At 36.1% G+C, this 15,874-nt stretch overlaps 1 protein-coding gene across 1 annotated transcript in view; it reads right to left on the reverse strand.

Moving 5' to 3' along the window:
- The window catches only part of LOC134661545 (amidophosphoribosyltransferase-like), a 30,489-nt gene that overhangs the window by 11,760 nt on the left and 2,855 nt on the right, over window positions 1-15,874 (reverse strand). The window contains exon 2 of the mRNA XM_063517676.1: window positions 9,384-9,496. Coding sequence (XP_063373746.1) covers window positions 9,384-9,492 — 109 coding nt within the window. The 5' untranslated portion in view covers window positions 9,493-9,496. The remainder of the gene's footprint in view (window positions 1-9,383; window positions 9,497-15,874) is intronic.

The raw sequence follows: 15,874 nt of genomic DNA on the forward strand, positions 1-15,874 counted from the left end.
GGAGACGTTGATGAATAACGCCGTTAGTCCATAAAGATGATAATAGACATTAAATAGTGTTCTGAATACTTTTTATGGCGCCTCTTGTTTGCGGTTTTTAATACAATAGACTCTCCTTCCTTAACTTGAAAACTAAACACTACAAGTACAAGTATATATACGTGATTTAAATAAATGCCGAGACTTTCTCGATCACTCATAGGTTATTGTGCACAATTGATCTCGTAAATGAGACCTAATGTAAGACAAGAGGCATAGGTAGCTTCATTCAACATTATCATATAAACCCACGCCGGTTTTCATGAATCCAACCTATACAGCAAAGATAATTTAGTATAAAGGGTTCAGTAAATTTTGTAGTCACAGTAAATTTACTGCCATCTTTCGACACAGTACTTTTAGAACGCCATTTGACTTTGATCCTTATTATTTCACTGATATGGGTTAAATTTGTTAAATATCAAAAAGTGGCGCCATCTACACGAGTATAGGCCGAAGGTAAGGGGCCATGGCGGTCGGAGGGTCGAGCGAAGGCGGTTTAAGGTAGACGTCCACAGGGCCGCATCGCAAGCAACGGATTTTATAGAAAGACTTTCTATACAAAGAATACTAACGTCTGTTGACGTCTACCTTTAGTCCATTTTAAGACAATAGGGTATTTTATGCAGGGATCGGATACCGGTATTTTTTGTATGGGAACGGAAACGGTATTTTTTCGTTCTTTGCTAATTACTTCATTTCTAATTGAGCAATCTAATAATACGAAGTCGTAACCTAAAGACACAACTGAGTCATACATTTCGAGTATAAAATAATTCGGAAAATATGGTTATTTCTAAGTTTTTGCAAAAAACCGGTTCCGATCCCTGATTTTATGTATTAAAAATAAGTTAGGTATTCTACGTCATGCATGAAATAAAACACCAGAAGATTAATAGAATAACGAAGACAGCAGTTATTTTTTAGACACAATTTTTGTTTTAAAACCCGTATAAAACTGTAAAGAGTAGGTAGTTTGATTGTGACGTCACGTGTTAGTGTTCCATACATAAATCGTTTTGACATTTCAAAAAAAGAAACTAATTTGACTAGTAGTCAAATACATACGCTATTCTTACAGTGAGTCGGTCTCCCGTGTAGCGTTTGGAATAGCATTGGACTCTTTTATGATACAAATCTAAACAAAAGGGCACAAGTACAATTAAGTTAATATGTCCATAAACTCTTCATATTTACAAGGAGCTCTAGACTGTACGCATGCGTGAGGCTATTGATCTAGGTTGCCTAGGATGCAACGGGCTGCATCGATCAGGATTCCAAGAACTTCGGGAATATGCCAATATATTACAAGCTTTACTTTATATAATTTGCTCGATGTACAAACAGCAACACAATACCTATAACTTGCATCGACTTGGCAAGCGACAGAGTGTGAAAGCGTCATAATCCCATAGAAATAATCAAGTTCTTATGGCGCTGTTACACTTTGTCGTTGCCCAGTCATGCAGAGTCCTACCACGCCAAATTTTCATGCGTAATGCTACGTCAAGTATGACGCTGCGTCACCGCAAACAACAGATCTAGATTGTTGCTTACGCTTGCTTACGCTTACATTGTAGATATACCTATGTGATACTAAAACTGTAAAAACTACGCATTAGACCACTTAGCATCACTTAATATTTGAACTCTCGCTTGACATAAGGGGATGTAAGACCACGCAAGTAATAGGTACACGGTACAGTCAAGTGTAAAAATATAGGTGCATATAACTTACTCAAAAATATGTCCCATAGTTCTTAATTCGCTGACATAAGAGCTATGGGACATATTTTTGAGTATGATGTGTGCACTGATATTTTTGTTTACACAAAGTCAAAATATACTTTATTCATGTAGGCCTAGCAACAAGCACTTATGAATAGTAATTAAGTGTTACATATATATTATCTTAAGCTAATCATCAGAGCATTTTATGTTAATATTATTCCATAATAATATTGGATTAATATACAGATAAAATTGCGAGAAAAAACACTTGACCTAAGCCTAAGCTAAGCGGCCATATATGGACAAAGTTTATCGCATGGTTGACCGTCTTTATTTGCCACATGGCGAACCATATCACGTTAGATTTACGAACTTCATGATGAAATTCGCCGAGGTCAGATCAGGTGACCCGCGATAAGCCTATGGGACAAGCGAAGCGTCTGGTTGACGTAACTGGTGACCGAAGAGCTGGCGGCTACCTCGCACAACGTATCAGCATTGCGATACAGCGAGGAAATATCGCCAGCATCCGTGGTACAATGCCTCAAGGGCCTATCTTAGATTTAAGCTAGTTTTTAATTTCTTTTAGTAATCTCTTATCACTGTATACATATATCTTGTTTGGGTCAAATTGGTATTCAAGGTCTTGTCGACCGGCTGTTCGGCTATCTGCCTCGTAACCATGGCGATATGTTTTAAATAGCCGATAATGATAAATTATGTAAAACTTGCTCGGAAACAGCAAATAACCCTTTAGACCCAATATAGACCTTCGTGCATTGCGAACTTCGTGCGATCAGGTTCGCGATGACGCGATATGCGATATGCGTGACGGTCAAAGGATTGATTCAAAATGTTGACTAGGTTATACAGGGTGCCATTTGAGTCGTGATCAGTAATATGTTTTTCTAATTCCATAAACAACGAGCAATTTAATGCCCCTACTCTTACTAAAATCAGACAAGATTTTTTTTTTATTTTTTTGTTTATTTTTTGTCATTTATTTTACTTTTACAAGTGGCAATGTGGTATTTAAGTAAAGTAAATTCTTTATTTGCATTAAATGTGGTTAACAGTAGGTCTTATTGTAATTATAAGTGTCACACATTTAGCCGTATATAGCATGCAAAAATATGTACAAATACATCTTAATTAAATCTATTTACATTTCATGCAATCTTTTAATCAGTCAACAACTGTGATAACAAATAAAATGATAAAATAATAATAATAAAATGAAAATTTCATTAGCTAGTGTGGAAGTCAAAATATTCATTAATATTGTAAAAATTATTATCTAGTAGCCAGTTATACAATGTCCGTTTGAATCTTTTTATATCAGAAATTTCCTTAATATCTAATGGTAAATGATTAAAAACTTTAATTGACATTATGTGACAGTTATTTTTAAATAATGTTATTTTTAATAAATTAAACAGCTTTGTAAGATATATCAAATGAAAAATTAAGTAAATTTTATTTCTAACTGGGACAAATTACAAAATTGATGTCAATGACAGTTCCGATTCAAAGAGGCGATTCAATTTACTAATTTAAATATCCTTATAAGCCGTTGTAATATCCTAAATCCACTTATAAAAGTAAAATAAATGACAAAAAATAAACAATAAATAAAATAAAAATCTTGTCTGATTTTAGTAAGAGTAGGGGCATTAAATTGCTCGTTGTTTATGGAGTTAGAAAAACATATTACTGATCACGACTCAAATGGCACCCTGTAACCCTAACTTATCTTCTGAAATTGCAATGTTGAGGGAAGCCACGCACTTATTTGTAGAAAGAATAGAAAATACTATAGGTACTTTTTAATTATATCGTTGTCTGAGTATCACACTACAACACAAGCCTTCTGGAGCTTACTGTGGGACTTAGTCAATCTGTGTAAGAATTACAGATAATATTTAAAAATTTATTTAAAAAAAAACAACGGGTTGCACTCCGGGAGTGCCGGCAGAAGTGAAAACTCAATGACATTGTAACAGTTTTTAGATCAGGTCACGTGTCCATCTTACGTCTTATGAATCTTAGGGTCACGTGACCTGTCACGAGTTTAACATTTTTTCCCCATCACAAAAAGTGCACAGCGCCGCTAAAGAAGTTTTCACTTCAAAAATGAGCAAATGTGTAGAGTATATCACTGCACCTTATAAAACTAAGTCCCCCGCCCGCGCATGTCTGTTTTGTGTATTCGAGATAAACTCAAAATCTACTGAACGGATTTTCATGCGGTTTTCATCTGGTTTGTGTATAATTTGTTAACCACTGCGAAGCCGGGGCGGGTCGCTAGTGTACTTATAAATCTATTTGGATAAATATCCGGGGGTGGCAGATACTTTTAGTGCGTTGGTTCATCCGCAATTATTGATGCTGACATTGCTGACAGTACCAGTAATAGTCAGATAGGTGGATATGTCACCGTAAAATGGTAAACACTCGTCATATTATAATCTCGCTAGTTATAGCCTGACCAGTAATATATATGATAATTGTCAAGAGGGCGCTGTTATTCTCATGTATAGGGTGACAATTCAGTGTAGTATGAAAAAATTAGTTCCAGTGAAATTCCGCAACATGGCGCACTGTCAATAGATCCTGGTTCACCTATACATTATAAACTGACGGTAGGGAGATTATAATCTAACCTAACCTAACCTACGTTAGATTATAAACTAACGGGTTCACAATCTTACGGTGTCAGATATAACACTTTAGGGAGTCTAGGGGATGGAATAGCTAGTAAAGTGTTTCGTTGCCAAGTCGATTTCTCTAAACGGCAGACACACGCTATTTTGGACCTAATACACCATTTATAAAGCTCATGTTACAAAAACGCTTTTCATAAATACAATGCACTCAAGGTCGGCGTTATAAAAGCGACCTTATTGGGAAAATACAAGGTTGGTATTTGCATGTATTTATCTGTTTATGCAGATTGTGATAGAGGTCCTAGGTCCAGGCTAACAGGCAGGGCGCATGCGACTAGTACGTGCAGTTTCATCATATGACTGTTGCGACGTAGTTTGAGTACTTTCTACATAGAATTAGAATAGACAAGAACAACTGTCAATCTTCAAAAGTGCGACCAAAAATGAAATGCAAGTGTGTGCGTAAATTGTCTATGTGAGATCAAAAATAGTGATGTCATGTTACAACATATTAATAATCTGTCGGTGTTTGATTGCTTTATCGACTACTTTTTCAAATGTGTTATTTTAAACGTTAAAATTCTACGACATTATGATGTATAAAATAACACCTGCACTGCGTGTGCTATCAAAATCGTTACAGCCTTATCTTAGTCTAACTCAGCGGTTCTCAATCTTTTTTTTTGACGGAACCCTTTTGGAAAGCGAAATACTTGATGGAACCCTACAATAAAACAATAGTTTTTAGAAGTGTATTTTTTTATTAATAAGCATAATAATTATGCTTATTTTATTATTCTAAATTATTCTAAATTCTTGCGGAACCCCTGCAGGGGTGTCGCGGAACCCTACACTTTGAGAATGGCTGGTCTAACTCTTACTGTGTTGGAAAGCGAAGTTTAAATATACTGCTAAACATCTGCACCTTCAAAAAGGTATAACAATCGTTATTATTTGAAGTCGGTTATAAAGGTTAATATCTTAATTATGTCTTGTGAAGAAATTATTACATAGCTATTAATATACCGACAAGTTATCGATACTGTCATCTGAACATTTTGTCAAGCCCTAGCGTAAACTAACAGTTTATGTTTTTACACAAAATATTTTAAATTATTGAGTAATATGATAAAATATTAGCACACAAAGGAAGAAAAACTTATAATCAACTGTATAAACCGGCTTCTTACACTTTTTATGCTGTTAATTTGACAAAATATCGTTAAGAAAATTTCGCTCGGAATATCATTATTCCTCTGAAATAAGTATTTGCTAGGTTTATTTGGCTCCGTGACACTGAAATCCGGTACACTACAAGACACTATCTTCATTGTATTACTTTATCAAATAGTTTTCTTCCGAATTTGTGTATATTTTTCAAATTGAAAATTACGGTGATACGCTCTTGGCCGTCCGCGGCCGTCGTCAAACTCAAAAATGGTCACGTTTTCTCATTTGTAGTCTGACTCTTTCGCACTCATGCGATGTTCATATACGTGATGGCTTCCCTTTCGCACACTTCAGCTGTCTGTCAAGCGCGAGCGCGAAAATGACAAGTCTGTGACTTTCTATGAGAGCGTGGGTGGATAGTACAGGTGAAGGCAGCAGGGAAAGTTGATCGTATGTAAATTTACTATTTTCGAACGGAACTGGGCCGGCCACGTCTATCGCATGGGCTAACATAGCCACCAAGTGGACCCCAAGCTATAGTTTCATTTAATAGTAATTTTGTTGACAGAAGTAGGGTAGCTATATGGCTATACGTCAGGATTTCCTGTAACGTGTCAGGGTTTTTTAGATACCGCAACTAACCTTTTTGAGGTAGGTAGATAAACGATTGGAGTTGGCTGGAGGATTTTAGAAGAAAAGACCGTCCAGGAAATGTTATAATTTTTAGGATGATGTCCGACATTTGTCAGGATATTAATTATTTTTTTAACAAGCTTTTATTAGGTCGACCTGTATGTAACTATGTAATGGAATCCAAGGTAACTAATTTAACCATCTTCCAAGGATCGTAGCATCATGAAAATTGGCAGCTGTATGTAGTTCTGATGACAATACAATAATATGATACTGTCGAACGGATCTGATGATGGAGACAGGAGGTGGCCATAGGAACGCTCGACCTGTATGTAAATAACATGTAAATTGTAATGGAATCTAAGGTAACTAATTTAACCATCTTCTAAGGATCGTAGCGACATGAAAATTGGCAGCTGTATGTAGTTCTGATGACAATACAATAATATGGTACTGTCGAACTGATCTGATGATGGAGACAGGAGGTGGCCATAGGAACTCTGTGATGAAACAACGCAACCTAATTGTGTTAGGGGTTTTTAGAATTGTCTCGATGAGTATTAGTTGTCTGTCGTAAGAAAAGTACAGTCAGCGATAAAAGCTTGTACTTACCAAAAATTAAATTTTTGTCAAAAACTTATTCATAAGGCTACTGAAGATGTTCAAAGTTTTAAACCCCCAAAAGATGTTCTAAATATGAAAAACCGGAAGGGGTTTTTCATATTTAGAACATCTTTTGTGTCACGATCACGACCGGCCAACCGATCCGAGTAGATTTGATATACTGCCATCGATTTCCATCATAATTAACAGAGATGCTGTATATGCAAGCGTGCCCCCTACTGCATTGCATGTAATATATACTTACCCCCTTATTAATAAACGTTTACTAAAGTTAGCAAGCCGATAATAATCGTTTGTCCCTTTCCATCATACCAATACGTCGGACAGGGACAAACGATTATTATCGGCTTGTCAACTTTAGTAAACGTTTATGAAAGGGGGTTAGACTTTACCAAAAAACGTGTAAAGTCTGTGCGGAAAGAGAAGAGGCGTGAAATGTATGTGATCCAATACATTCTACGACTCTTCTCTTTCCGCACAGACTCTACACGTCGTAACAATATGTTTTTACTTCAGTTTAAATGCTACATAAGCTTCGTATCTGTTACATAATTTACATAATATTAACGTGTTTCGTATCTCAAATCTTGTTTATTATATATTCTTCACTTTGAATAATATGGCTAAGGGTTTTAACAAAACCTGTACTTGTATAGGCCATTTCTATTGTACAGATTTAACACATTAATTCGCTTATGCTTATGTAAAAAGAACAATAATTCGCAATGCAGTGTACAGAAGTTTTAAAACTTTAAATTTCACACACGGTCTGGCCACGACATTGCGCGACTGGCTTATTCGGCTAAGTCGAAAATCATAGGTGGGAACGAAAGGTCCGATCGCTGTTTCACTCCAACCTATGGTTGTCGCCTTAGCCAAAGCCACTATCTGCATAAACACATACAAATACCAAGCTTATATATTCCCAATAAGGTCGCTTTTACAACGCCGAACTTGAGTGCATTGTATTTAGCCAAAGCCAGTCGCGCAATGTCGTGGCCAGGCCCTTAACAGTACACTATGTATATCAAATTAGATATTAGCGATATGCAAAATGGCGTCGCTGCGCAGTTGCGCCAACGTTGCGTCGAGTAGCAGCCAATACAGTTGACAAGACGCCGACGCTCGGAAGACGCTAGTGTGGAGTGGCCCTTACGACGTTTAAGACCGGGACAACGTCACACTATAGGCGTACCTTTTAACACAGATCTAGAATGACGCTTAGTCATTCATAAGACCAATTGCTTTTGAAAGAGCAGTGTAACACTAGACCGACCTAGATGTTCGCCGACCTTAATGGGCACTGGATTTAATTCCTTCGACATAGTAGATATATCCATATACAAATAGTAGGTAAGATAGTATTTCGTACCTACCAATAAAAAACTATTATATTCTACAGAAAGCGCTCGAAATAGGAATTACCAGACAGGTTGTTTTCTGTAGCCTATGGTTTCATTCTGCAGATAACTCCATAATCATAGTCTGCAGTTTGGAAAGAGTCGTGGAATGTATTGGGTAATGTATATACATATTATACATTCCACGACTCTTCTCTTTACACACAGACTCTACTCTAATATAGTTTGGCAAGCCATTTCCGTCAGTAGAAAAAGGCGGCAAATTTAAACGGTAGGCGCGAAGGACTATTTAAAAAAAATCGCGCCTTTCTACTTATACTTGGTCAACCAGATCTTGGCAGTAGAAAAAGGCGGCAAATTTGAAAATTGTAGGCGCGAAGGGATATCGTCCCATAGAAAATTTGAATTTCGCGCCTTTTTTTACTGACAAGATTTGGTTGACCAGCTATACAAAGTAGGTTTGCCAGGTATATTTGTCTTTTTAGGGTTCCGTAGCCAAATGGCAAAAAACGGAACCCTTATGGATTCGTCATGTCTGTCTGTCTGTCTGTCTGTCTGTCCGTCCGTATGTCACAGCCACTTTTTTCCGAAACTATAAGAACTATACTGTTGAAACTTGGTAAGTAGATGTATTCTGTGAACCGCATTAAGATTTTCACACAAAAATAGAAAAAAAAAAAAATTTTTGGGGGCTCCCCATACTTAGAACTGAAAGTCAAAAAATTTTTTTTCATCAAACCCATACGTGTGGGGTATCTATGGATAGGTCTTCAAAAATGATATTGAGGTTTCTAATATCATTTTTTTCTAAACTGAATAGTTTGCGCGAGAGACACTTCCAAAGTGGTAAAATGTGTCCCCCCCCCTGTAACTTCTAAAATAAGAGAATGATAAAACTAAAAAAATATATGATGTACATTACCATGCAAACTTCCACCGAAAATTGGTTTGAACGAGATCTAGTAAGTAGTTTTTTTTTAATACGTCATAAATCCCCTAAATACGGAACCCTTCATGGGCGAGTCCGACTCGCACATGGCCGCTTTTTTTTTAATTCGATCTCCCGGAAGCTCGCCTGGCAGATAGATCCTATTCGATTGCATGACCATGCATTTGCATTGATTTGGCGTGTTTAACCTCATTAATTAAAAAAACTTACCAGATTCGACGGCACCCCTGCCATGCCTCTTGCTTTTAATAGTGACCTCCCCCTCGCACTGGCAGTTGTCTGCTAGCCTCTCTTCACACGATCCCTTTGGACCGTCCATGATTCTGCAACAAATTTAAAAAAAAAGTCAGCAAGTAGGGCATATCTTTTAACAAAATTATGTTTAATACATTGTACGAAAATGTAAAGAAAGCAAATGTTTTTCACTTCTTAACAACTCCATGTGAATTTTACGTAAATATAAATTAAGCTTTATTCAATGATTTATAACTCAAGATAGGTTATAGGCGTTCCAAAATTGAAGCGCTTAACTTGTGACAAATTGGACAAGTTGCCTTTAGTCGCGGCTGGACAAGCGAGGAATGTGCACGTGCTAACGAGCTCGCGCACACCGAAAGAGAAAGGGTCGACCTTATGTTTAGCAACGAGTGTTGTAAAGATGGATGGAATGAGAAAATTAATCAAAAATAACAGATTTCTTCGTAGGCACAGAAATAAATATGGAAGTATTTTTTGTGCTCCTTAAGTATGAGTATAACCTATCTATGGCTATATAATATCATTGGCTTTATTCAGCAAAAAATATTTTAGTTCTTAAAGTTTTTTGTTAGTTTTGTTACACTCCTAACGATATGGAGACTATGGAGCAGCATAAATATACGACAGCAGCTTAAAAAATATTCACCTTTCAAAAAACCGCTTGGATGAATTAATTTATGCAACCAAAATTTATAAATTATAAAAAAAAAACACTGCACATAAACTGTCAGTTCCACACACGTCCGTCAACTTCCGCTTTAATAAAAACAAAAGCGCGTTCGCGTTTCAAAATTCCAAGATGGCGGGCTGACGTCAAGATGGATAGTGAAAACAAGACTCGTGCGTAGTGTTTTATATTGAGATGATGTGTTGATTAGGAGACCTAATTCGACGTCACTGGACACACTGATAAACAGTTAATTTAACATAATTTTTATTATCCAGATAAGAGACGTCGGTGGACGTTGGGTACCCTTGTATTTTGGGGTCTCGTAATTACGTAGGTACCCAAACGATCTAAAGTCTATTTTTTATTCGGTAGACTAAAATGACATTTTATATTATACTTCGTTTTTTTAGCATTAGAAAGAACTTGAAAGAAAGTAAGCGATTTTGACATGGCTTTTAATTGAAAAACACTTTTTAAAAATCAATAACTATTACTTATGAAAGCAGAGGACTATAGAAGATCGTATTAGATTCATAATTGTTACATATTTACCGTAACTTATTTTTAAACTGTGTTTTTCAATTAAAAGACACATCAAGATTGTTTACTTACCTTATTTCTAATGCTAAAAAAAACGAACTATAGTATGAACATCATGTGTCATTTCATACTATGAAATGTCATTTTAGTCTACCGAATAAAAAAATAGACTTTAGTTAACTGGGGCGAATAGGGACATCGGGGTGAATATGGATAAAACCGAACATGAAATATATCAAAGAAATACCATCTGACCTTCGAATCCAGGGGGGAAACCGAATTTTATGGGTGTTAGTACAGTTTCCTCGCGATTTTAAAGATTTTTTACTTTTTTGCGAATCAAACATGCAATAGGTAGCTTATTAATCGCTTTATTATTACTTACTTAATATTACTACTTAATTTTACAGTGCATTGTTGTTAGCTGTAATGCTGTAAAATTTGATTTCAATAAATATCAAATATCAATCACATATCAAATGTTTTCTTCCACCAAAAAAAGCGATTGGATTTAAATATGGATATATATTATAAGGATCCTGACATTCCTACCAAATGTTTATTGTTTTTTGTTTCTCTATACCCTTCGAAGACAGTACGTATAGAAAACGCTGACACAGTATTACCAGAAAACCTTTATGTCATCTTATTTCTGTGAAGTGGACAACAAACTGTTCAACAAGCATATAAAGCGCTGATGCCTGAAATGCGGCAAGCAAAATAAACGTTGGTGTTATGCGTAATAATTGTTAGCAGAAGAGCTTGGGTAAATGATAAAGATGGTGAATGAACGAATAAGTGAATGTGATACGATATACTTATCGTAAGGCCCAGTGGCCCAGCCGTACAAGAGAAAGGTCCAAAATTTGCCAGTGAAATTTGAACCTATAATGTACGTAAAATAGAGTTCATTTTGTTTTGAAATTGAACAACGCAAATGCAACTCTGTTCCAATTGAACATGATTCAAATTTCATGGTTCCTGTGACGTCTAGATTCCCTTGTATTACAAGGTGATAAATAAAACTCAGTTGGTCAGTCATGTGCTTTGCGCCCGTCTGCACGCCATGACAGTTGACAACAGAATGTCGACTTGCAGGTAGTTCGCATTGCACTTTTATTGTGTAAACGTGTAAACGTCACAGTTCCTACCATGAAATTTGAATAATTTTCCGTACCATGCGCCTTAGGAGTATAAAATAGATATATCTTGAAGAAACAATTTGTTTGAACTTGAAACTAATTTCAAAATCCTGACTGTATGATAGAATAGAAATGTATGAAACCATCTGCAAGAAACCTATAGGGTAGTGGTGGGCAAAGTACGGCCCGCGGGCCAGCTCCGGCCCGCGAATGGATTTTATCCGGCCCGCCGCCGGTCCTATGAAATAATTAATATGTGGCATTGGCCCACGATTCAAAAATAAATCGCAAATCAAAATAAATTTAGGCTACAATTCTGGCCCTCCACTTAAATTTCCTAAACTTTCTGGCCCCCTATGAAGAAAGTTTGCCCACCACTGCTATAGGGGCTACTGCGAACATAAAAATTTGAAGTTTTGTGTATTTGCCTCTCTGTCGCTCTTGCGTATTAGTGCGATAGAGGGCTATAGACAAACGTCGCGATTGCCAATATTTAGAATTGTTACCAAGTCGCGTTATATCATGTTTAGATGTCAGTGTCACCAAGTTCATGGTCGAATATATTTTGCGAGCAATTTTGACTTCCGTTAACAACTTCTTAGATGAGATATAAATTTATTTCGATAAATACGAATGTATCGTTTAACTAAAGTGTAACAGCATTGACTTAGCTGATTTATTTGTAAATATATATTTTTGCATAGCTCATTTTAGGGAGAGGTACACTGATTTCTGTAAAGATACAGTAGGTAGGTAGGTGTATTTGTAAATACTATCTCAAAATTTCTTAAGTCCTCTCGCCATCCCGAAAAATTTTGCATTGCTGTCGTCATGTTGTTTATCTTCACCGAAAAGCTATCCAACCTCGTAAGTCGTATTTGTACAAGTACAAATTAAATTCTAGTTTTGTACTCATATAGAAATAAAAGTTCCAAATTCAAAAGCGCCAAGATTGCCCTGAGTCCTACGAGCCTAAAACAAAACTAACTGTATTAGAAATTCGTTAAGGGCGTTCGCTCACTGTATTTATTTATTAGCGATCATTGTAAGGTCAGGGGGCAACCCGTACAAACAACTTGACCATTGATGAACCCTATGCAATTACAATAAGGTCTACGTTGACATTGATAAAACAGCACGCAAGCGGCGCCGCTATGTCATCATACAGCGGGGGGTCTTTTATCACTTGTTCACTTGACACCCGTACATTTCCAACAAACAACGATAAATAGAACGATAAACTGTATTTATACTGAGATGATGCAAATAGTTTTGAAAACAATGTGACGCTCGAGACACATATAGATTCTGCAGAGGGGTGATAATACTGATAGAGTAGCCCAGCTGGCGGATCGCAAGAAAATATTTACATGAGGCCTCTAAGTTGTCAATATTTTCTTTAGTGGTATCTACCACCGGCCACAATATTTCCAAACTTTATTAAAAAGGTATAAGTTATAGTAGTTATACCAATGCGTCAGTTGAGTGAAGTTGCTGTTAATACTTGTTTTTTTTTTCAATAATAGGTTTTGTAGTGGTATTATGATGCAAGATAGAGTCGGACCAAGCTAACTCTACATGATATTTGCAATAACAAAGTGTGGAAATGTTATTATTAATGTCAAATTTCTATGAAAGTATGACGTTCACACGTGACACTCCTCCACTTTGTTATGTTCGTTGGTGCAAAGTTAGCTTAGATTAGACGGAACAAACAAATTGCCTTCAAAACAATGTGAGAGGGAGACATATTGTGAGTCCAAATGAGCATTGAGAAAGTACGGAAACTGAACAGGCGAATCGGTTGAAAATATTGACAGTATAGATTGTCTGTTATTGATTTAAAAAAAAGAGTAAGATGATGCAAAATAGTTTTAGATTTTAACAATGACGTAGGCTACATCTATTTCTGCGAATAGGGTCAAACATTGTTAGCATTGAGTTGAGGTCTACTGAAATTTGATGCAGAAATTAAGACATGGAATTGATATCTTCTACATAAATAATGAGAAAGCAAAAAGAAAAGTCAAGTCCGATAAAAGATGACTCACGTTAGACCGGGCCGTGTCCGGCCCGGAGCTCCGGTTTCTATGGAATGCATCACGTGATCACCTGTCATAGAAAAGTAAACGCCGGAAGCTCCGGCCCGGACACGGCCCGGTCTAACGTGTGTCATCCTTAAACCCGTAGCATAAGCCATGAATAAAACACCTACTGGAGATGGTGGTTTGATTGATCCCAATCTCAGTCTTAGGGATTTGTACACTATTTCTTTAGTAAGTACCGTCAACCGTGGTGTATACTGTATAGGGATGGCTGGGGTGAAATGGCAAATAGGGAAAAAACTTAAAATGTGATTCACCTTATAATTTCTTAACAACTAAGTACCTACGAAAAATGTATCATTCGATTGAAAAGTTATTAAGAAATTGTCAGGTAAATCACATTTAAAGTTTTGTCCCTATTCACCCCCGCCATCCCTATTCACCCCGGTTGACGTTATATGAATAATGACAAGTGAAAAACTTAGGTGACACGCGTTTTAATATAAAACATGTATTTTTATCGACTAGTACTAGTACTCCGACACTTTCAAAACGATTGTAAGGCGCATTAGGACAACTTCGAAACCGGGGAAATTTTGAAAATGGCAAATACATATTTATAAAACCATCAGAAGCATTTCATACTTTAGCAACACTTACGCTACCTACCTATACTGCACCGCTTACCAAGGCATCTTGCTTACTGTTGCTATAGATATAGAGTACTATAGAGTATTGCAGAATATCCCAAATTACAAGTGGCAGTGCCAATTGTAAATTAACTTAAGCACATCTATTTATAGATACGAAGCAACCGGCTCAGTTAAATCACTATCTTCTAGCAATAAATGGGCCAATAACGTGACCCGCCAAGATAAGCCAGCTACAGTTCTACTCGTAGACCCATCAAACTGTATCAATAATTGTCAGATTCAAATTAATTAATTTATATTAGAGGATATTAAAAAAACTGGCCATTTCCTAATTTTTTCAGAAAAATACTCTTCATCCCTACTTAAATCTGCAATCGGCTGTTCTAGCCATAATCAGATGGCTAATATAGGTGCCTATTATTTTAATTACACAGCAATATACACAACCAGTTCATGATTATTGATCAGAGGCTATCATTATGGCTAATGACATTCGAGTTATCTGGCGAAAATGCTATAGTTTACATCACAAAGTAGGTTATGATGTAATATCTTGCTAGTATTAATGTATCTCTCTGTAATGGCTCCAGTCAATATTGTTAACAAAGGTCATGTTGATGCAAAAATAAGAATCTATTTTGAAGTATTGTTCAAAACGTTATCCCGTTTCAAAATCGTTTTTAATGTGTTAAATTCATAGAAACTTGCCGACAAGATAACTTGAGATACACTGATCTTAATAAGTACCGTCAAGCGGGGTGAATAGCGACAAAACTTAAAATGTGATATATCTGACAATTTCTTACAAATACAAATAATTTATTGAGAAAAGTATAGTACAGTGGTTGCTCTTAAAGACTAAGAATTTATAAAGACAAGTGATTTACAAATGCCTGAACTAGGATTCCCTGTGTTTCAGGCAGCGATATTAACTATTTATTAATTAAAATAACTACCCACACGAATTATATCATACAAAATCTACTATTATTTTCAATCGAATAATACATTGTGTGGGTATTTTTTAAAAAATTGTCAGGTAAATCACATTTTGAGTTTTGCCCCTATTCACCCCGGTTGACATTATTTGTAATAGTGTACATTTTACAGAATAATTATTTACTCGAAGTAAATTGCATAGGTATCACTTTGAATAATTTTACAGTTTAGACTCACTTGTTTTAAGTTTAGTATGTCTCACAACAGTTTAAATTAGAGGTAAGTATAGCACTTGTTTTTAAAGTTAACCACCACAATTTTTTTTTTAACATAAAGCTTAAAAAGTATTTTCTGTTACTCCCATTGCTTATAGACTCCATTACCACTTAATCAAATATCTTAAGCAGTTTGGGCTACAGTTTACAGGACAAATTCCAAAGAAAACATGGATACA

This window comes from Cydia amplana, chromosome Z, assembly GCF_948474715.1.
Source record: "Cydia amplana chromosome Z, ilCydAmpl1.1, whole genome shotgun sequence".
Classification (NCBI taxonomy): domain Eukaryota; kingdom Metazoa; phylum Arthropoda; class Insecta; order Lepidoptera; family Tortricidae; genus Cydia; species Cydia amplana.